Here is a 23631-nt window from a genome sequence, read left to right on the forward strand (position 1 = left end):
AGGGAAGGGAAGGGAAGGGAAGGGAAGGGAAGGGAAGGGAAGGGAAGGGAAGGGAAGGATAATGAAATACTGAAAAACCATAACTGGGTTGGGATTTCAGTTAGGTTTTTAATATATGAAGTAGTAGACTACCCTCTTAGTAAAAGAAAAAACTCTGCTAATTGTAAATATGGCTGTTTTAGAAGACAGCTTGGCTATAGGCTAAACACAAAGAGGATAATCATTTAGGAAAATATATATGTGATGAATTCGTTGGAGGAAGAAAATCTAAATTGACTGTGTGGGAGAGTATAGCAGAGAATTTTTGGGATAAATACAACAACAAAAATCTTATGGAGAGAAAACTGGAGGACTGGCAATACCTTCCTGTCTAGGACTGTATCATTTGATGTGGAAAAGCATGTTATGCTGGCTGGCAAGCAAGAGAATTTCAGTTGCTTTCAACCCACAAAAGCAAATCTAAAGCCAATTGAGAGATGAAATCGGATGAATGGAAAAGGATGTGGTTGATCTGGAATGAATAATCCATACTTATACAGGAGAACAGAGTGACCAGTGGTAGCAGTGGCCACTGGTAGCAGTGGCACTAGACATAGAAAAACATAATGAAAAAAAATGATAGAGTTCAATGGGATAGAGCTTGAAAACATCTTGAGAAATCTGGTCATCCCAGCTGCAGGCAGCCCATTTCAGAAACCAGTTTGCTCTGACTGGTCTTCCAATCTTTCAGTCACATCTCATTTCAGCTGCCAGCTATATGCAAATACATAGGAAGATTTAGTTAACTCTTAACCTAAATCACCATGGTTGTGAGTGAAGTAAATTGCATGGACTATCTGTGGTGTGCACCAAAAATAAATTCTTAATTTCAGGAATCCTACAACCATAGCCCTTCCTGCCTCTTGTTTTCTTTCTGTAGACTGGGTAACTGGGTGTAGTTGTTCTTTCCTCAAAAATAATATTTTTTTCCCTACATGTTTTGTTGCTAGCCTGACATCTAATAATTTACAAATTATAAATAATTAGATGCATGTTCAAATCTGAACACTGAATTTACAATGAGGCTGAGTGGAGAGGAAGGACTATTTCATATGTAAGAATAATATTCCTGCCCACATATATTCTTTTCCTTTTTTTTTTAAGGTAAGTGATAAAAAATCCACTATATTGAGATTGTTCAGAACTATAATACTTCCTCTACATTATTTTCTCCAGAGCTGTGCCTAGGTATTTGTTGGGAGAATGGGGTTAAAAGCAGAAGAATAGCAGGGGTTGGGGTTGGTAGATTCTCTCAGGTGACCTTACATCTGGGAATTCCAAGGCCTGGAGAATAACTGTGTGGGAAACCCCATATATTACACCTACTGCTGTTTGTCCTCTGTCTGTTTTGTCAAGTCAAGTTTCTGTGTGGAGATGATGTCGGTGTTTTGAGAGGTTTGGAGGCAGTCTCACAGACATGCTTGAGCTCCCTGCTTTGGGAGAGAGATCAAAGCAAGGATCATAAAAACCACAGAGGAGATCAGAGCATGGTGGTGAAACTACGTGTACATAAGCCCTTGACAAATGTGTGCAAACAGGAGGGCTGTTGTCCATCAGGATGGACTGAGCCTGATGGTGCTTGCATTCCCTCTTGTCTGTCTCTGCCCAGTGTTGCTTCAGGATCCTCTGGGTAGTGAGTAACGAAATAATTCTGCTCTTTGCATTTCAGACATGGGTTTGTGGTTGTTCTGGCTGCCTGCCTGTGTGAACTTAACATGGCAGTTTATTGTTATGTTGTGCAACCTATTATCATCTTTCCACTTTTTTGCTACATCCTGCAAATTTCAGATAGTGTCTTTAATTTCTTTTTTTAATACTTTGGGGTTTTTTCTTTAATTCAGCAGGGAGGACTCATACACTCTATAAATTTAATAAATTAACTCTATACTTGTTCATCCTTATTCAGTGAAATGCTGAGTAGCTGTCCTGTGGAACTTTAACTCATATGTAATCAGATAGGAAAGAGTCATCTAGAAGGGAGAGCAGGGCACTACATGTAATGAAATGCTCTGGGTACCTCACAAGTTACAGAAATTATAAAGATTCAAATAACTTTTACATGTTCACAAGTCACCTACCATTTTGTCACTGCTGCATATATAACTTCTTCCACAAAATTTTAGGGACAGTGTTAAATTTAACTATCTACGTAGAAAACTGCTATAATAGTGTGGTATTCTCAATGTCTTACTGTGAGAAAATGTGTATTCACTGTATGGAGAGAGCTAAGAGTTATTGTTAGCTGTCCAGCTAATCTAATTAGATCAAAATCCTCATTACTCATTACTTACTAGCACAAAATCCTCATTAATAAACAGCCAAAATTGTTATGCAAGATAGCTTACTTATTTATTATTTTCTTCCTTTTCTCTGGTCTTCTGCTCACCCTTTGAATGTCCCACTCTGCCTTAAACCTGAGGGTCTCCTTAAGAAGACAAGGCAGAAGTTTTGGTGAGGCATCCAGAGATTCTTAGAGGGTGGAGGACTATATTCTTTACAGCAGGGGAGCTGGGAGCAGTGAGTTTTGACACCTTTTTTCTCTTCAGTTTGACATCAGCTTGGAGTTACATTTTCCATGTTCTGGATTTCTGTTTGCTTAACTACAGTTGTGAATATCCACTTACTGAACTGGCAGTGGAACTCAGGTTGCATCCTTAACCTTCCACTTTGAATTTAGTATAGTGCATGTTTACTTGGGGTTTTTTAATAACAGTTAGGATTTTTGCTGCATAAATACACAAAAAAAGAAATACATAAAATAAGAAATAAGGTATGCTTATATATAACCTCCTGTAGCCCAAAAAAACCAACTTCTCTAACAAAAATTGTAATGTTCAGTATTTCCTTTTCCTTTGATGTCTCTGCTTGTTTCTCAGTACCTTTCTCCCCATGAATTTTGAAAATAATAAGAAACACTCCTTTGAATGAAGTAGTTTTGATTATTAGGAAATATTATTAGTATTAAAAATTGTAATACCTAATCCTTGAAATGTTAGTTGTTGGGTTTTCTTTAGTTTAACATTGAACTCTGTGTATTCAGCTCAAATTTCTAAGCAGATTAATGGTTGCAGGACTTCATAAAGAAGACTGAATTATAAAGCTCAAAAGGTATAACTGACTACTTTGCAAATTCCTGTTATAGTTTATTGACTTCAAGTGTGGTCACCGTGGTGTGCAGTGGTCCTGCTGCAGGCTATGAAATAAGCAGCTTATTGACAATTTACCAGTTATATTATTCTTATTATTCTTAGTTCAGAACCAAGCAATTAAATTACCAATGACTTCAGTTGACTTCACTGGGATATAACACAAAGTAATGAACATAAATCTATAATAAAAGGAATGATGAGATTAGAATCCATTATGAATCGATCATTTGACAGACCCAATTTGTCTGTTTAGAATACTCCCAAAATTCCTTATAAAAATATATTGTCTTCTTTTCCCTTAAGGGATATCTTGCACCATTAGGTTACAGAGACAGAGAGAACAATTTTCTGTGTTTTGAGTTACAGGCTCTTGCAAAGTTGTCTTTTTAAAGTATTTGCTTCATCACATGGTGCTCTAAAGCATTTAAACTTCTAATTTTGATATAAATGGCAAATAAATTAAATAAATTATCTGAGCTGAAGGCATTTCTGAGGCTCAGTGAAAATACAACTTTTTCTGTACTTAGCTGACCTGCTACTTTTAGTTTTACTAGCTTGCTAAATAGTCCCTATTATTTTAAATCCTAGGCAGAGGTTTGAATTTCGTTTCTGACAACATAATCCAGGAACCAGAGTTCTAGTGAAACAGAGACACCTTAGCAAGTTGCCTAATTCAAGGAAGAACCGAAATGGTAGGAAATATGTCTCATGGCTGATGGCCATAGGAATTTTTGCTGTAGGCTGAAGGCTGTAGGGACTATGATAGAAAGTCTGCAGACTGTGGTGATAACTCCATACCAGTGGCTGGGGAGGGTCCAAATATTTGGAGCAGTCAGAGAGTAAGAAAAAGTAAGAAAGTAAGTAAGAAAGAGTAAGTAAAGTTTCTCACTGTGGCTGTATATAAGAATAGCACTATTGGCATCAACTCTGCAGAGCAACAACAAAACAAGAATAAAATATGCACTGCTTATTTCCTGTGTAATAAAATTAAATATTGTTCTCCTCATGAGAATGATGGGAATCATGAGAATCCAACACAGTTTAATCTAATTTTTGAGCAAGCATCGTCAGTTCCAAAAATATTTCTTTTGTACAAACATTGCAAAAAGGATTGAAAGACAAGATTAAAGCTATGAATGGCTCCCAGCTGAAAAAGAAATGGGCAAAACAGAACCGGCATTGCATAAATATCTTTCCTTAAACAAGCTTTTTGAAATGTCGCACAATTAAAATTCAATCTAAGTTTGACCAAGGACAAATACAGAAAAAAATTCTTAAACAGAAGCTCTCCCATGTAAAATTTCTGTTGTTCAACTTCGTTCCTCACAAGAGAAGTTCACTAAAATTTCTTTGTTAGAAAAAATTAAACAGACACAGTCTTTTGACCTATATTAAAATTTCTGTTTTAAATTTGGTTCTGCTGAATTCCAAAAGCAAATATACATGAATGCCAAAAAACAGCCAAAAAGAGGACATAATTTAATATAGAAATTCCATCCCTGGTGTAAAAGTTCTGTCTCCTGAACCTGTAAGTGAAACTTTGACACATGCATCAGTTAAAAGCACCCATGGCCCATCTTATACGGATGTTAAATCTTATGAGTTTCAAATGGCGTGAAGTATGTTTTAGTATTGGAGGGAGAGGTTGCATGAATGAGAAGCAATTTCTACTATTTTTCAAATTTTGCTAGAAGTTGAAAATCACATGAATACATTTTGAACATCATTAAAACATTTTCTTCTAAGTTCTGAGAGAAATAGAAAGTGATAAACCTGTGGAAAGTACTGCCTAATGGTTTTAAAACTGTTACCTGAAAGCTAATGGTGATTTAATAGCTTCAGTGATGATTGATCTATCTCTTGCATACTAGAAATTGTTCCAAGAAAACTCATTAAAAATAATACAAAACCAAAAACCTGTATAAACAAGAGTACAGTTGGGGACAATGTTCTTCTGTAGTAATTTTAATGTAATTTAGAAGGATTTTACACAGAAATATGGGCATTACACAGGAGGATATTACGTTGAAATTGGACATATCTGATAGATTTTAAAAAGCTTTATTTTTTTTTCCCTTGTTTCTTTCTATTGTGACAAAGATTCAAGAAGTGATCTTCTAGAAGAAGAGGTGGAGAGAGATTTCATGAGAAAGATTGGTCAAATAATTTTGTTTTAAACTATTTAAACTATTTAAATTATTTTTAAAATAAATACTTGAAGCCTGCAAAGCTATCAAAACTCTTCTGAGTTCGCAAACCCTCTCGTAAGATACTTCTTTTTTCTGAAAGTTTGACAGTTTTCCAACTAGTTTTCGAGGGAATTAAAATGAAACAAAAAAAAAAAAAAATCAAACAAACAACAAACTAAACCACCAAAAACCCCTAAACACCAAAAAAGCAAACAGATGAAAAATGTTTATTCTTCCATTGACTCCTCCAGCACAGAATCCAGATATGCAGTCTAATACAGAATTCATTCTGTTTACTTTCTGTAGTTATGGATTAAAAGGTCTCCTTCATCTAATTATCTTCAAACTTTTCCTTTATACAATGCTTTTTATTAGTTTAGCCTGTTTTTTTTCTTTTATGCTAGCTCAATTTTAAAGGTAAATGTTATTGCTTTAGAGTAGACTACTATCAAACTCATCACATTTAAAGCAGGAAACTGAACTCCCAACAGGAGTCTCAAAGGAGGGAGAAGGCCTTGCTGATATGTACATCCATTAAGCAGCTGTGCTTGCCAAGTCCACGTACATTAGCTACTTTTGTGAGTTTAACAAATTTCATCTGAGCTTTCATTCTGCTGACCTAATTTAACAAGAAGGAAATTCAATAACAACCCCTAATATTGAAGCATTATTTCCCAAGAGGCATTTAACAACACTTCTACATCAAAAAATAATGTGTAGATAATGGAATATATATACTGAGGGCAACAGGAAAGTGAAAAAAGGGGGAAAAAAAAGAAACACTCCCACCCCCCCTAAGCACACACACACACACAAAAAGAGAGAGCAAGAGAAAAAATTCTATATACCCTTTTCAAAAAAGTCCAATAGTTTTCCAAATGTAGGGGAACTGAGAGAGAGAATTTCAGCTTTGAATTTCTTATGGTCCTTGAGAAGAAACATTTCTGACTTTCTTTGAATAAATCTCAGTTCTCCTCAGTCAGTATACCTTTGTCTCAAAAGAACACAAATATGAGTTGTGATAAAGAATTTCCAAGGTGCAGGATCACATCTTCATTTTGTATATGATATAATTCTGCATATGTAGCATTCTTCTGTGTATTAATTGTTCTGTGTGTTAGTCAAAGTTCACAAATGAAGTAAATATCAAAATTTTGGGAGAAAGAGAAAAGAGGTAAATTAAATCATCCATAACTTGGTGTTTGTTTATACCAATTGAAACAGGTATTTGTGAGTTACTGAGAACAAAGTTTGGGCCAAAATCCTTAATAGCAGTGGTTTTGAGAAGTTGTTTGGGTGCTGGCGGAGAGGGGAAAATATTCTTCTGACTGAATATGACTTGAAGACAGTAACTGGCTCCTGAAAAGAGTTTGTTCAGATATTAACATGCCTGCACACAGACATGCAGTTTTTAAACTGTATCACTATATTTCATAGTGTACCTACTTTAAAAGTCCTGACATTTTATTATAATCTCCTAATCAACACAAGGTTACTGGAAAAAGCTTGAGTAACACGTCAATGTCAAATTGAAATACAGGAAGAATTTCTGAAAGTTTTACATAGCTTTCCTTTGAAAAATAAAATTTTTTAGGATGATAGTGAAATATAGTATAAAGTTATTGAAAGAAGAGTATGTTACCTATTAAAATCAGCAAAGAGGAGAAGAAACAACCCAAGCATATTACTATTTGAGTTTTTTGCCACATGTGGAAGAATATTCAAGGAAATGCAACAACCATTCATGTTTTTTATGGATATGCTAGGAAGAATAGCAAAATAACCCTGATTAAAGTTTGCAGAAACTACACCCTATTAAGATTACAAATCAAATGTTTTTTATGATTTGCTGGAAGAAACAATTACCAAATGGTCTCACTAACAAAACCTGCTAATCTTTTAATGCTGTTATGGAAGTAAACTGAAAAGAACTTGACTAAATTTCTCTTGCTAAAATAACATCTTATGGTTCCATTAGATGAAGGAAGAAATAAAATAAAGCAAAGCAAAAAAACAAAAGTGGAGACAAAAAAGGTGAGTTGGGAGAGGCTTTCCTTCTCTCTGCCATATAATTTCCCACTAAGAGATTGAATTCAATATTTCAGGATACTTGGAACTAATATTTTTTAAAATATTTCCTGCAGTTTAAACTTTCATCACTTCATATTGCAAGAACATCTCAAGAACTTTTTCTGTTTAAAAGTTTGCTTCTTGTCATGTTGTAGTTCTTCTGATGCATATGATATTCCCTTTTACCATTTAAAATACCCTGGAGAACTGGTGTTTTACCATTTGTAATTTCTAAAACTACTTTGTGTTAGTGTTTCATGTCTCTTGATACTAAGATTAATAAAACACTGGAATTCTTGTAAATGAAATTGGGTGGAAAACATTTGAAGCAAAGGCAGCAGTATTTAATGTGTAAGTTTCAGCAATATTTATCCACCGTCTAAATAAAGAGCCCTCTTAGAAGTTTTTAAATTGAAATTTTTTAATGGCACTCTTACCTTTTTTAAAGGAAGTATTTTTACAGTAGCTACCTGATATATTCAGTGTTCTCTCTATAGGGATAACCTTTATATTTCTGACCAGGTTGCTTTCTATGTCATTATGGTTTGTATATTAATGGTATGGTAGCAGTGATGTTACATTGACATTAGGGAGTGAATGCATTTCAACTTACGTTTTGCCCTCTCTGTTTACTTTCAGAATTTGGATACTATATACATTTCAGAGATGAGCTGCTGGAAGCTGCTTGGCTGCCTCAGAAACTAGACACATAAAAAACAAGCCAAGAAAAACGAAACTTTATGCTCCACTGCTGACCGGCTTGAAGAGCATCAGCAGTGGAGAACTATGACAATACAGCAAGTCCTATTACTTCTGCTGCTCTGGATGTGGCTGCCACATCCCTGCCATACAGAAATGCTCTTCAGAAGGACTCCTGATCTCAGACCCAAAAGCTTTGGAGGACGTGCTTTAGGGAATGATGGGAAAGCAATTCACCGTCAGAAGCGAGGCTGGATGTGGAATCAGTTTTTTCTTTTAGAGGAATACACAGGATCTGATTATCAGTATGTAGGCAAGGTAGGTTTCTCATAAGGTTTTCTGTGCAATTTTTCAAGTGTTCTTAGCTTTCCACGGAGTTTTGCTTTCTATATTTTATTCTAATGTGCAAGAAGCAGATTTCCAAGAAACAGATACACTGTTTCTCCTACTAGAATCACTAACTTAATGTTGCCAGTTCAGGCTACTGAGAAATACTAGGAGGAAACAAATGAAAATATTTTTGACAGATTTTTTTGTTTCAGCACGTCATACCTACCAGCAGCCCAATCAATATGGCTTTGTTTTCAAAACATAATATTGTATAAATCTTTATAAAATAGTTTTCCAACTCTGTCTCTGAATATTTCATGTTTCATACAAGATACTGATTCTTTTTCTATGCTCATGTCTAAGGAATAAAACCTATTTTGAAGAAAAAAGATTCTTCCTCTTTACCTCTTCCTGAAAATCAATAACTGCAGGGAGTAAAGTTCATTTGCAAACCATGTGATAGAAATCAGGTGGTTAGGAAGTGAACTACAATAGAAGACAGCAGACTGGTACATATGACTGTGTAGCTTACTCCAGGTATGCATGAACAACACTGGAAGTGCCCTTTATTTTCTGTTGATGTTTAGGTTTTTCCATGTAATTTATTGAGAAATATATAATGTATAATGCCACAATAATATCCAAACAGGTACAAGATGTTAATTCAAAAAGGTAATTTTCATGAAAATGAAATTTAGTGTCAGCAGCAATGGGTGCAACTTAGCCCCAATGGTTGGCTCTAAACAAAGAAATTCAGTTTTCTGTAAAGCAAGTTTTCAGTATTTACATGGTTCTGAACTTGAAAAAGAACACAGTGAAGAACTGACTTTTTGACAATCATGGAATCACAGAGCAGCAAAGATTGTAAGGCATGTTTGGAAATCATCTAGTCCAAACCCCCATGTTCAAAGCAGTTGATCTTCCTCAGGACTATGTCCTGTCAGATTTTAAACAGCTCCAAAGGTAGAGATTCCACAATCTTACTGGGCAAACTATTCAAGATTTTGACCCCACACTCAGTAAAAAATTTGTTCCTATATTTAGAGGAAATTTCTTGTATATCACATTGTGCCTGTTGTCTCTTTTCATGTCACTGAGCACCCCTGAAAAGCAGTAGGGCCTGTCTCCCTCACTTCTTCCCAACAAGTATTTATATACATTAATAAGGTCTGTGCTGAGCCTTCTCCAGGCTGAACAATCTCAGCTCTCTCAGCATCTCCTCATATGAAAATTGCCCTAATGCACTACTCAACTTTCTGGCTATTTCCTGGACTCCCTCCAGTTGTTTTGTACCTCTCTTCACATGGGGAGCCCAGACCTTGAAATGGATTTCCAGATGTATCTCACCAAGGTAGAGGAGGGAGGAAGGATCATCTCTCTTGATGTCCAGGTGATGATGACGGGCTCGAAATGGAGCCCAGGGTGCTGACAACCTTTGCTGCAAGGGCACATTTCTGGCTTCTGGTCATCTTGCTGCTCAAAAACACCCCAATATCACTCTGCAAAACTGCTATCCAGACAGCTGGGCCCCAGAATATGTTGTTGTATGGGAATATTATATTATAAAACATTCCCTGGAAGAATTAAGGACACTGGAGGATTTGTGAAAGGAAATGCTTATTAAAACTTTTGTAATTTAAGCACTAAAAATTCAAGAATGCAGGGTTATGAATGAGTAAGCCATTTTTTATTTGTTGCTTTGAGTCTGTTATATTAGCACTAACATTTTAAAAAATGCAGCCATGTCCAAAGCATGTTGAGAGTCTTGTAAATAGTGCCTATATTTATTTCATAGAGTTCTCAAGTGTAAAGTCATGACTCCCAAGTGTTCTGAAGCAAGTAGCCAGTTCCTCAGTCTGGGTCAGGTTGAGAACTTATGAAAATTGACCTTGCCCCTGAAATAAGAAGGGTCATTGTATCAAAACATTATACTATTGTATTGAAAGTATATTGCTTGCAACAATCATAGGAAATTAATAGCTTTCCAGGGCAACCAGAACTTCATATTATTTAAGGACCTTCAGAAACATGCTGATTACCTTTTTCCTACTGTATTATTTTTGAATATTTATGATTTCAAATCATGAAATGGGAGTGGCATTACTTAAAAATTTTCTTCCAGTCATAAGTAAGTGAGGGAAGACTCTAGAGAGGAAAGTGTTAACATTTTTTAGACTAACTCACCTGCATTAGAAAAAGAGAGCTGTTGATAAACATTGAACTACTTTGGCTAAGAGAAAATAAGTGTTTGCAAATGTGAAGTGATAAGTAAAGATAAGTAAAATGAGGGATGAAGAGTACAGCACTAAGAAAAAGAAACTTGATGAGCAGTTAAGACAGCCCTTTCATCAAGTTTGCTCTGCTTAGAATAAAAGAGTTGTAAATTTGAGAAAGCAAATTTAAAATTAAATAGTATACAAGATTAATTTTTGTATAATTTGTATAATTTTGTATAATACAAGATTAATTTCTGTATTAATTTTCTGACAAGTTTTGGAAAAGGGTAGAAAACACACATAATATGTAGAATATCATAGCACGGTATTTGCTCAGGGAGAGTTCTACACAAAGAAAGCTAATGGAAACAGATATAATTATATGTGGAATAAAAAATTGATTGTTACTTTAATTAATATTTTATTCTGATAGTCCAAAATCTCAAATCAATAGGTAAATAATTAATTACTGATTAAAACTTTTCTGTATGAATTTTATAATATCTATCTCCTTTCCCTTGTTTTTGCACTTTCCTTTCCAATGGCCATCTCAGTTTTATACTTAAAACATTTCTGGATGTTTCCTTTACCTGATTTTATCCAGAGACAGAATTATTTCAATAGGTGGGTGACATAAAATTCCACTTTGCTGATCATTTCTCTGCAATGTGTTTAGAGATGGTGTTTGGAAATTTTGTGAGATAACAAGAGCAGAAGTTAAAACTCAGTGATTCATGGCCAAGGACTAAGAGAGAATTTTCTGTGCAATGCCAGTGGAAGAACCAGCAGAACTCCCAAAGCTGATTCATCTGGGTTTATGGTTTACATCTTTTTCTTTCTGATCTCATGACTGATATATTTTTCTTTTCCTTAACCTGCATCTAAATATCTCTCAGGGAAACTTAATAACTGGTGAATATCACAGTACTCTTGAAACAACATAATAACAGCAACATTCCTTCTTTAAGTCAGCTATCTGTGCGAAATGGTGTACATATTGGCTGGTTATGGACATTCCCAGGTTTCTTTAGATCAGTATTTATTATTATCACAAGAAAGAGGATGGCCAGCCTTTCCTTCATGTTATACCACAGCATCCTTAGAACAGAAAACAAAATTATGTAAATGATTCTTCTGTATGCAGAACCTCAAATGATAACTCCAGCTGTATTACTACTAAAGTTTGAAGTCATAAAGAAGAGCCATATGGAAAGCTATACCTCTCTCTCTCTCTCTTTCTCTCTCTCTCTCTCTCTATATATATATGTATATTATACAATTTGTCTTTGAGGTATCTTTGCAAAAATATGCTTGAAGAAAATCTGAGTAAAAGTGGTCCTCCCAGTTTCAGCTAATCAATGCAGGAATGTTCTAAAACAACTGCAAACCTCATGTCAGAAAACCAGTTTTATCAATATTATGGAAAGTTGATTCTCAATTTTTATTTGTTTTCTTGTATACAAGAAATATATAGTTTCAAGGCCCATTTATTATTTGTCAAATTAAGGTCTGAAATTACAAAATATTATGCATTTTTCAAGCCTATTCTGAAAAACTTCAATTTACTTTGAGTACATCCAGAAAAAAAAAAATATAAAAAAATCTAAACTTATCTTTCTAGTAATCACCTAAATAAAACACTACTGTGTACCAACAATATCTTAGTAAAGAATCATTCAGAAATAAATTTACAAATAAAGTCTTTATCCACATTAAAGTTCATTTCCCCTTTTACTATCTCACCAGATCCTGTCAATTGTTTAGCTTTGCAGGTATTTTCCCAACTTATCTGAGATAGATATTGACTTTTTCTAGCAATTTCCATTACAGTGGGTTTATTGCATAAAGGATCAACTGACACAAATATTTCAAACTTTGAGAGACTGGAGTTCTTAGTAACACTGCAGTGCTTTTTAGTATCTCAAGGGATAATTTATCATATATTTGCACATAAATGTATATAACATTTGTGCGTGTCATATTAGAGGTGTTACCATCAAGGATTATCCTGGCAGTATTCACTATCACACGCTTGTAAGTGTAGTCATTATCTTTGATGGTGTAGAGAGCAGAACATGTCAACCTCACTTAGTTCCTTTCACTTTGAGAATCCCAACACAGACGTGATTCTGAGGAAAAGACTCAGCAGGTTGTGTGTGCATGACACATTTTCAAGAGCAGCAGTTACAGTTTTAGTAACTATCTATTGACACTGGATGATGTACCACGTAACAGTCATAAAGATGTAAGGCAGTGAAGCCTCAGATGCTGCTTGTATTTTTTCTTTCTGATGAGGCATTTACCAAAACCACTGGTTTTGGAGAGGGTAGTACAAAAGACCAAGTTTGATTTCAAAGGATTCATCATCAGGTGTGACACATACAGTGAAAGGTCCCAATGAAGTGATGCTATTGTAGTGGTAAGCTGAAGACTTACCAAACCCTTTTAAAAATCTCTGCATTTTGATTTCTGAAGAGGGTTTCTACCATAGTTCTTTCTTTTGTAAAGACCTTTGCTGCTGTGAGAGACTAAAGAGTACAGTTTTGAATCGCAAGTGCTAATGTGCAGGCTTAATATTTGGTGTGAAGATCTGACTGAGAGATATAAAAAGCCTTCCCTTTCAGGTGACAGTAATCAGCTCTGTGGCACTGAAGTTCAGCAGAGGTTGAATTTTCAGCTGGAGCTGATTCTCGTGACAGAGATCAATAAAAAACGAATGGAAAGGGATGGAAGATATTCTGCAAAATGAATAAATGAATAGTTATCTGTCAAGGTGAAAGAGGGCCAGATAGTCCTTTAACAGTTTCCATGTGAGATGTTTTTGGTGTAAGTCTGCTGGAAGTAAAGCCCAAATTATTCAAAGCTGTGTGTCTTCAAAAATCTTACCTTATTGAAAATATTGCAGCATGGTGGAATTGACATTTGAGACACAACAACATTTAGAAATTTATTTCTTTCTCAGCAAGACTTAAACATAGACTGAGAAGAGGGTTATTTAAGGCACCAATTCATTTCAAGCATATGAAAGATTGCTTTTGGGGGTACATGTGTGGCCTCCTAGATATTTAAGAACAGGTCAACAGTGTCAGAGTAATATATTGTTTTCCCATAACATCAGAGACATCAAGAGCTTCCTGTAGGATTGTCCTGAAGGCTGATTGATTTTCTGTGAGTGCTAAGAAAGATTCATTCTCAAAGTCTATTGGGACTCAGCTTAGTAGGAAGTTTATGACTGTAACTTCTTAGATTCATCACTTACTCTAAATTGTTAAGTGTGCAGAGGGTTGATACCTCCTGTTTGCAAAAGGACTATTCCTTTGTAAACCTCAGTGTATGCTGGAGGCTCTGATTTCTTGCTTCATGAAACAACAGCAGAAGGTACTGTGGCAAAGAGCTAACCAGGATGAATACTAAGGTTTTATTCTCATAAATAATGAATTGTTTGTTAGCTACTGTTCTGGATATACCTCTACAAGACATTGGGCTTTGCTGGATGACACAGAATGGAATTGACAGCTGTTGAAGAATGCAAAAGCTTAGTAGTTTCCACAAGTCTTTCCACGAGCAATGACCAAAAGAGCCACAGTTTTGTGACTGAATTTGAAGGCAGATATATTTGTTCAAAGACTGTGGCTTCACAGCCCTGGACAGATGTCTGGGTGTGTAAGTTTCTTTAAAGTGTTGTCTGCTCAGGAGTATAAGAGGTGTTAAGTCACTTGAGTAGGGCATACTGAGGGCATACTTGACCCAACTGCTTTAGGGGGTGATTCCTAGTGTCTGTATTACCTGATAATATTTTTGCTCAGATGTGTCCCACACTGTAAATGGAAGACCTAAGTGAACACTCCTAGTTACCTCTCAGGACTGGTAAAATTTTGGAAAGCGTGAGGAGGCACAGAGAGCTGCAGTGGAACTCCAGTGTTTCACAGTGAAATAGTACTGGAATGGATTACTGTCATTTTAGACTTTGTTCCATGTGTGCAGGCCACATCCAACAGAATTGAAGGTAGGTGTTCCAAAGCAATTTTTCCCTTCTTGGGAAGTCCAATGTAGAATTTGTTCTCTCAGTGAGAAATACTGGACTTGTGAATGGCTCTCTGCTTCAAATTTATCCTAAAAGATCTATCGGACAGATTACTTGCAGTGTGCTTTTTCTCTAAAATGGTAATGTCAATAGGACTGTTCATGCAACCAGAACCAGCTAGCATTGCAAGAGCCATGTTTCACAAAACCTGTGGGGCAGAGGTATTGGAGGGGAGGAGAGGAATGGAAAGGGGAAAGGGGAAAGAGGAAAAGGGAAAGAAAAGATATAGGGAAAGACACCAAAATTAGAATAAAAAGGACTAAAAAGTTTAAACAAAAGGTTTACTAACACTGATACAATTTAGTCTTTATCACAGTAAAGATTTAGCTTGACAGAACTGAAAGGCAGGATATTGAGTATTTTTATACTGTGTGACTAGGACACAGGGGAAAGGCCTCAGAGCATGCCAGAGATGGTGTGGGTATTAATAGGGAAAAAACTTCCTGGTTTAACAGAGATTAACAGTGTTAATCTAGTTTTAATCAAACAGAAATGTCTTCTTTACCAAATGTTATCATGAGAAGAGAGAAGTTCTGTGGGTTCATGTTGTAGCTGCATCAAATCTTCACAGGCAATGAAGTTTGTGGCAGTTTCAGGCTCACATCACATATCCATATACAGGTAATTTCCAGAGGACCTTGTGTCAACACTTGTTGCAAGTGATTCATTGGTAAATAAAGTGAACCATAATCCCAAGTTGTAAACCATGCTCTGAGATTCAAAGGCTCCTGTTATGATCCAGTTATTGAGAGATATCTCTGGTCAAATTAAGGTGCAAAGAGACCATATACCTAAGTCAATAGCATGGATCTTATTTAATAATAAAATGTGAGGTATAAAATAGAAGAAGGGGAGAGAGGGGGCAGGGGGGGAAAGAGAGAGAGAGAGAGAGAGAGAGAGATAAATCAAGAAGAAAATAGTCACCACCTATGAATCCAGTGGCATGCTCTTGATTATTTTTCATCCATGGCTTCTCAGTGTTGGTGTCTCACAGTTTTCCAAAACTTTCAACATCTCTGCACTTTAGCAAGCAAAGGAATTAATGCTCACTGGCAACAAAGTTCTCTTTTTCTATTGCTTAGATGATTCCCTTGCTTCTAATGCTAATTAGTCCACATGCTCAGTCTTTCCTTTCTTTTGAGACAGTGAGTTTCTTGAGGTGGTGGGTCATGATCTCCCCCATGCCAGAATTACCTTTTACCCAATCAGAGCTGATTCAGCACAGCTGCTCTTTGGATTTCCTTGTAGTCCATAAATTCTGTATTCTTTGTGTCCAATATCAGTGATGTGTTCTTCTCTTTCAGCTTTTTTAACTTCCCCCTGCATCTCAGGTAACACCCAGAAAATAGTTCAACCTTTATCTTATCCCAGATTCCTGCTATGGAGGCTTCTGTTACAGCCCCAAGTTCTGGGTATCCATGGAAGGATGTTTGATTTGGCCTAGGTGTTCATTGATGGTCAGAGATGCCATCTGTCCCATAACTTGGACTGGTCTTTGTTTGGCCAGTGATAGGTGTACAAGCAGTTGCTTCCTTACACAGTTTACCATAGTGGGAATTTTTGCCTGGATGCATTAACAAGGATGAGCTAACCAGATCTCCATGAGGCCTGGGGTTCACACCATCCTGTTGCTCCACTCTGTTGTTGTCTCATAGCAAAGTCCTTCCGTGGCCTGAATGGTGTTCAAGACAGGCAACTGTACTCTTTAATTCCTTGTAATTCCAAAAAGAGAAGCGAGACAAAATGCATAGAAAAAAATAGTGAAACAGTAAATTGCTTAGGTAGACATATCTATATCTCAGGTAGACACATGTAAATGTTCTTATATACAATAGCTTGAAGTTAAACACTAAGCATAGTAGAGGACCTTTTTCATGGGCAGTTTTAGGCATACTTTGCATAATTTTAAAGGTCATGATAACTGAATGAGTTACAGTAAAAGAAGTGGGATATCATCTCTAAAATTATATTTGCTCAGCTTTCAAGAAAATACTAATTTTATAATCTCTTCTTATATCTCCTTGGCCTCTATTGGATCATAAGTATTTTACTTTCCAAGTTTAACAGTTTTAATGGTCTTTGATTGAAATCTGCAATAGATCTTTACAAAAATGAGGTTTCCCCCTAAGGAAAACAAACTGAAACTGAATGTAGGAAGTGCAAAGCAGAGGAAGATACTAATGGAAATTTTATGTTCTGTTAAACAAAGTTATGAATCAATTGAAAATTAAAAGAACTTAATCGTTCTTCCTGACCAAAATGACCCTTTGCAGGCTTTTTAAAGCCTTCTGTTTCAAGCACAGATTTTGCATGCTAAAACTGTTATGTTGAACTTTTGAGGTAAAAAACTAAAAAGTATTTCTTATTTGCTGACATATGTCAGGAGCAGCGTTTTGCCCTCCCTTGGCCAGGCTTGGGCTGGTACCGCCTGGGGCAGGACAGGGCAGCCCTGGCCACTCCACACAGGGAACACCCAGCAGAGCCCTCAGTGCTGTCACTGCCACTACCCAGGCACCTGCTGTACGTATGATAACATGCTTAGCTCACGTATATTAAAACAGCTTTTTATTATTTCCTTGTCCATGTGTCAATAGTTTTGACACATGGACAAGGAAACATAGCATGTATTGTAGAATTACATGCTATGTTCATGCTTAATCTGCTACGAGTGCTTCACAAATACCACTTTCAAAACAGTGTGGGTGTTTCACTTCATGTATTTCCAAGTCCATCCATCTAATTGCTTTCATAAGTGCTTTACCCTTATGCAAATACTTTGCAAGTCTACTCATAAACGAATGCAAATATGAGTAAGGACAAGTAGCTGATTATTGTTTCCTCCTCTTCTGTCAAGTAAATGGAAGCTACATGTCTAATGGTATTGAGTGCTTTGAGGTAGCATGGTAAATGCAAAGCGCTGGCAATGTATGAGTCATAGAACCACAGAATCTTCTGAGCTGGAAAGAGCCCACAAAGATTGAATTCAACTCCTGGCCCTCCATGGAACCCCAGGAATCACACCATATGCCTGAGAGCATTGTCCAATGCTTCTTGAATTCTGGCAGGCTAGCTTTACCTAAATAATTTAATGAAAACTATCTGGTTTTGATACAAGAATGAATAATATTATTTGACTTCTCCATTTTCCTTTTGCACATTGATACTTCAGTCCATTTATCAATTTGTTGAGAATAGTAAATGAGACTGAGGGATCAATATGGTTCTGTTAGTCACGGAGGTAGGTTTCCTGCCGCTGCTTTTCTCAGTATCTGAAAAAACTATTTTTAAATGGTAAATTTTAATCTTTATTCTAGTAATCCCAGTAGCAATCCCAGTAGTCTGCAATTTTGAAAATAATTTCTAAAATAGATAATTCTCATCTGTGTAAGCACAAAGTGAAATAACATCAGTCGTCAGGAATCTTTAGAAGGAAGATAGTCTAAATTATGAGCATACTTTCTGCAGGTGTAAAATCACCATTTTGCTGCCTTGATGAAGAACAGCTATAGCTCTCTTGGGTGGTTTTCATTTAGAATTTGTATCTGATCATGCATTGTACTTAAAACAACATCATGCTTCAAAATAGCATAAGAAACTGGGAAACGGTTTAATCTGAGCTTTCCAGTTCCTTTCAGTTCAATTTATCTTTCTGCTTGTCACAAAAAGATAGTCCAAAAGGGAAAGGACTGATAAAATTGAAATGATTTATATTCAAAGCCACAACTCAGGAAAAGTAGAGTCTGCTTCATCACAGTACATTCATTCACTCGGGGAATTAAAAAACATAATATAAAAGACAGCTTTACAAATGTTTGACCTATACCTTATTTGAAATTATAAATGTGTAAATAGCCAATAATTTCATCAGCAATTCAAAGGCTGATTCTCCTTAGGCACTTTTTTTCCCCTTCTCTTATTTTTTTTTTTTTTTTATTAAATCAGATGCAGATGACCTTTTAAATATCCTGTATACACAGATAGCAAGGAAGATCTGGGAGTAATACTGTGGAAAAATTGGTGACTTGCAACAAAATACCCATGAGGGAGAGAGTTCTAAAAAGTTAAAAGTTGATGTTTACCCTTTTAAAATGTCTTCCTGCTGGAAGGTTTTCCTTATAAATATAGGAGTGGTTTTGTATCTGAAGATAATTAAAAATAAGCTGAAGCAAAAGACTGTAATAGTAAGTTCTTCAAAAGTCTCTAATACCTTTTGTTTTGAAGCAGTAACTATCTGAAGTCCCTGAAGACAGAGTAGGATTTGCTTGCAGGAGTAAACAAATATTATTGTCCAACTCATCAGTGCTATTTTCTCAATTATTTCTGTTTCTTGAGTTTTTTCAATAGCTGTTTGCTTCAGAGCATTAAAAGAGGAAAAGACCACTGAGGGAAAAAATTAACCTTTAATTTTACAATATTTTGGTCTGTAGAAATTTTAAATATAGAACCCTAGATGAGTTCCTAATCTCTTCAAGCCTGAGAAGAGAAGCTGTCTTGTTTTTGTTTCAATGATGGAATTCACAGACCATTCAAATGCTTGAAAGGCAGATACAAAGGTACCTTACACTTCTGAACACACTTCAGAGCTCAGAAAATTATTAGTGAATTGTTAGGAGGCTTGGTATATTAAAAAGGCATGCATAAACAGATTTATGCAAAAAGCTAGATGGAAAATATGTGCTGAACAAAGAACGCTAATATTCTGAGATATTCATGGTATTGTAGTTTTTAAAACAAAGAAGTTGCAGAGATTGCTGCCTGCACTTTAGACTCAGATGACTGGGCATGCAAAATTTGAGTTGGAAAAACACTCTTCATACTTGCAAGAGTATGTAACAGCTGAAAAAAACCTTGGTGCTCAACAGCAATTCTGTTCATCTCTTCTGTAACCGCTTACCAAGGTTGCAGAAAAGGCTTGCTTCTTCATGTTGGCTGTGCCTTTCTTCAGTTTCCTAGGTCTGTGCTCTACAGTGCAGTTATGCTATCTGGATTTAGAGTGATTGTCTTACACACAGTGCAGACCTATACCAAATCAACTTTTCTGGTGACATTTTCATTTAGGCAGTAGTGTACTTGCTCTTCCTGCCTTTGAAATTGTAATCCTTCAATCCTGCCTTTCCTTTAAACTTGCCTAAATATGTATCTCAAAGCAGTTGTGGGGGAAGACATAAGCAAATTAAGCTTTCTTTTGGTGTAAAGTTAGGAGTAATCATACTGTCCTTCACTGCCAATGTTTTGTTGATCTGAGATTTTTTTTAGGTTCTGGTGGTTTTTTTGTTTGTTTTTTTTTTTTTTTGAGAATATTAGTGCTTTCTTAACAACTCAAGAAAATGACATTTATTTACACAACAGGAAACAGAGGTTGGACATGATGATTTGGAATATTTCTGGGTGAAACTGGTGGCAAAGAAAGCACAAAGGAAAACAAACAAAAACCCACAAAAAAACTTACTTGGTAGAAAATTTTGGAAGACTGCATGATACCTTAGAAGTGATCATCTGGGATACTACACTCAGGAACAGCTGAGAAAATACTCTTTCTGACCATTTGGTTTAGATACTAGCTTGTTACAAAACTGCTTTTCTTGGTTTTATTCATAAAATGTTTTAATAGTTTTCTTACCAATTATATGTAATTCAGATATACGTATGTTACAATATAGGGATTAATAGAATAAATTACACTTTATATGCAGAAAGAGGAAGAAGTAATACAGATTTCTTCTTCCTATATTAAGAACTCCATCTTTTAATGACAGCGTTTGCATATCCATTTTGATGTATGACATTTGCTGTGAAGTATGCATCAATTCAAATTCCTGAGATTTGATGCTGATCGTTTTAAATTCCATTATAAATCATATCATCTGGAATTAAAAATATTTAAGAAATATTATTTTAAAATGAATATAATAATTAACAACTATTATTACCTAGGCAATCTTAAATTGATAGAAATTATCTATCTTAGTGTTAAATTATGAAAATGACATATTTTAAGTTTTGGCAGTGAGAAGTTTGATTAATGGAACTCTGTGAGAGGTGAAGTAAATGGGGAGAGAAAAAGAGAATTCTATTTTTTAAATTTTGTTTTAACAAGTAGGAATTTAAAGAAATGTCATGAAAAACCATTTTGAGAAAGGAAACCGGAAAGAGAGTAAGGCAGTGTTCCAAGCAGTGTTACTAAAATTTGAGAAAAGTTTTAATGATGTGAAAGTACTTGTAAAAAGTGAAATTAAAGTGGCAAGTAGAATATATGAGCTTCAGGAAAGGCCACTTGGGTAGAATCATACAGCAAATAAATACATCTATGAATGAAAAAACATAACTTTTGTTAATTTTTATAATTTTATTTGATTTAAATCTTTTACAGAACACCCCATTCCTCTTGTAAAATACCTGTCCCTTATAAGATCTACTGTGCAGAAACACAGCCACATTTTTACACATTTTTACTGCTGAAGATGCCATAGCGTACTTAGAAATACCTCTAGCAATCAGCAGGATGTCTTAGGTCATTCAAAAAAGATAATGAGACTGCTATATAAATAATACAGTTGGAATATAAGGAAACTGCTTAATTATCTATTAGTTAGGTCAGGTTATGTGACAGACCATTCTCCATGTGCCAGAAGTGGCATGTTGTCTACTAAAACCAAGTAAAATAAATGGAATTGCTAGAGGACTGCTGATGGCTGTGACACTGGGAAGAGCTGCACAGGATTAATCAAGGTTTATCATTTAAGAATAATAGAAGAGATTTCAGTAGTACTGATGTATTTCCTAGGAAAGGATAATGACATGCTATAGAAAACTATTGAGAGACCGCCAGCTATTCACCAGTCTTCACAGAAGTAATTGTGAACGCCGACTATCTTTATTTTTAGCACACCTTTTATAGGGTTTTACAGGGTCCACGGGCAGAGCAAGCTACTATTGGCTAACACACACAGTTTACATATTTTCCCCTACACACAAAGATATTGTTTTGCTTTACTCTCTCTTCTGCAGGCAAGTTTCAAGGATTTTAGCCCTTAATATCACGACTTACTTCAAAGGCTGGTTTGTGCATACAGGCCTTTACTAATATATAAAATACAGCAACAGAAAACAAAGTCATTAAAGGAATAAGGAATACTATTTCAAGGGCCTCTGTGTCATAAAAGAGAATTAGGAAGTTTTCTAGGGACAGTTTAGAATTCTTTTTACTATCGAAAGAAGAAAGTAGGAGCAAGTAACACACAAGGCAAGAGCTAAAGCTTCATGGAAATGAACTAATTCTGGGGAAACAAAAGAGAATGTAAAGGATTTCTTTTGTCCTATAGACAAAACATAAAACTCCACACAAAGAAAATGAAACACCATCAGCATAACTAATATTGGTTACACTTTATTGGTAATTAGGAAAAGGGAGATTAAGGGTGCTTTTGATGTCTTACAAATGTCAGCAAATGTCAAAGAAGTTTTATGGAAATATGGCTAGGCCTATCAGCTGATTACCAGAGTTCACACAAGTTAGAAATAATTATTCATCAGTGATGTACTCCACAGAACAATTTTTTTTTGAAACTAGCAAGTTTCAGATTTGCAAGGGAGAACAATTACTATGGAATACAGTTCTGTACTTGTATCAGTCAAGATAAGGATGGGCTTATTTGTCTCCAGCAAAAGTATTTGAGGAATAGAGTTCACTGGGGCGGATTGATGTTGTCTTTTATGTATCACTTTAACATGTGATTCTCTGTATGATTTGTGCCATGATTTATATTCAAATCTCATTATTTTGGTATTTTGCACTCTGATATTTGAATAAAATATACTGCTTTGGTAGGAAAAGTTTAAATTGTAATTATAGCTATGTACACAGTGTTAATAGAAACACTATTAAAATCAATAAAATTTCATTATGTGATTGTAATTCCCTATGAATTGAGATGTCTACAAGGTGTCTACAAGACACCATTGTGGATAAATCCCCAAACTGTTTCCAGGAATTTAGCACACTGGGATTGCACTCTTAAATGCTTGTATAGTAAAGCATGAGGTGTGGGTAATAAACACAATGAGTTAAAGGCCTGTATACAGCTGCAGTACTCTGATTTTGCTGGGATTTTGGATATTTGGCGGAATGACTTCCTTGATTGAAGTGTTGCAGTGGATGGATAAAGACTCTTTAGGAATGATGGGAAGGGAAAACAAAGAGAGGGAGTTGCCCTTTGTGTGAGAGAGCAGCCAGAGATGCAGCTCTGCTTGGGGATGGGAGAGGAGCCAATGGGGAGTTTATGGATTAGGATTAAATGAAGGACAGGCAAAGGTGAGATTATAATGGGTGCTTGCTATAGGCCACTTGACCAAGAAGAACAAGTGGATGAGGCTCTCTAGAAACAGATAGAAATGGCATCAAATTCACAGCAGGCCAAAAGAGGAGATCCTTCCTCTTTGCTCAACACTGCCAAGGCCATGCCTGGAGTGCTGTGTCCGGTTCTAGGCATATCAGTACAAGAGTTGGACTCGCTGGAGAGGGTACAGCAAAGAATGATTAAGGCACTGGAACATCTCACATATGATGAAATGCTGAGAGAGCTACAGCTCTGCACCAGAGGAGAGAAGGCTGGGGGAGATTTTATCAGTGTGCACAAACACCTGAGGGGAGGGTACAAAGAGGACAGAGACAGGCTCTTCTCTGAGTAGCCCAGTGATAGTACCAGAGGCAATGGGCAAAAACCAGAGCAAAGAGGTTCCTCTGAACATCAGGAAACACTTTTCTCCTGTGAGGGTGACAGCACTGGCACAATCATTCTGCAATGTAATTTTATGTAATGGTTTAAATTACAACTTCTTCATTTAGTAACTGGTAT

At 35.8% G+C, this 23631-nt stretch overlaps 1 protein-coding gene across 4 annotated transcripts in view; it reads left to right on the forward strand.

Moving 5' to 3' along the window:
- CDH10 (cadherin 10) overlaps window positions 1–23631 on the forward strand; it is a 94092-nt gene that overhangs the window by 28761 nt on the left and 41700 nt on the right. For all 4 annotated transcript variants that reach the window (XM_015619544.3, XM_015619542.1, XM_015619541.3 and 1 more), the window contains exon 2: window positions 8087–8464. In XM_015619544.3, the coding sequence (XP_015475030.1) occupies window positions 8234–8464 (231 nt within the window). In that variant the 5' untranslated portion in view covers window positions 8087–8233. The remainder of the gene's footprint in view (window positions 1–8086; window positions 8465–23631) is intronic.

This window comes from Parus major, chromosome 2 (assembly GCF_001522545.3).
Source record: "Parus major isolate Abel chromosome 2, Parus_major1.1, whole genome shotgun sequence".
Classification (NCBI taxonomy): Eukaryota; Metazoa; Chordata; class Aves; order Passeriformes; family Paridae; genus Parus; species Parus major.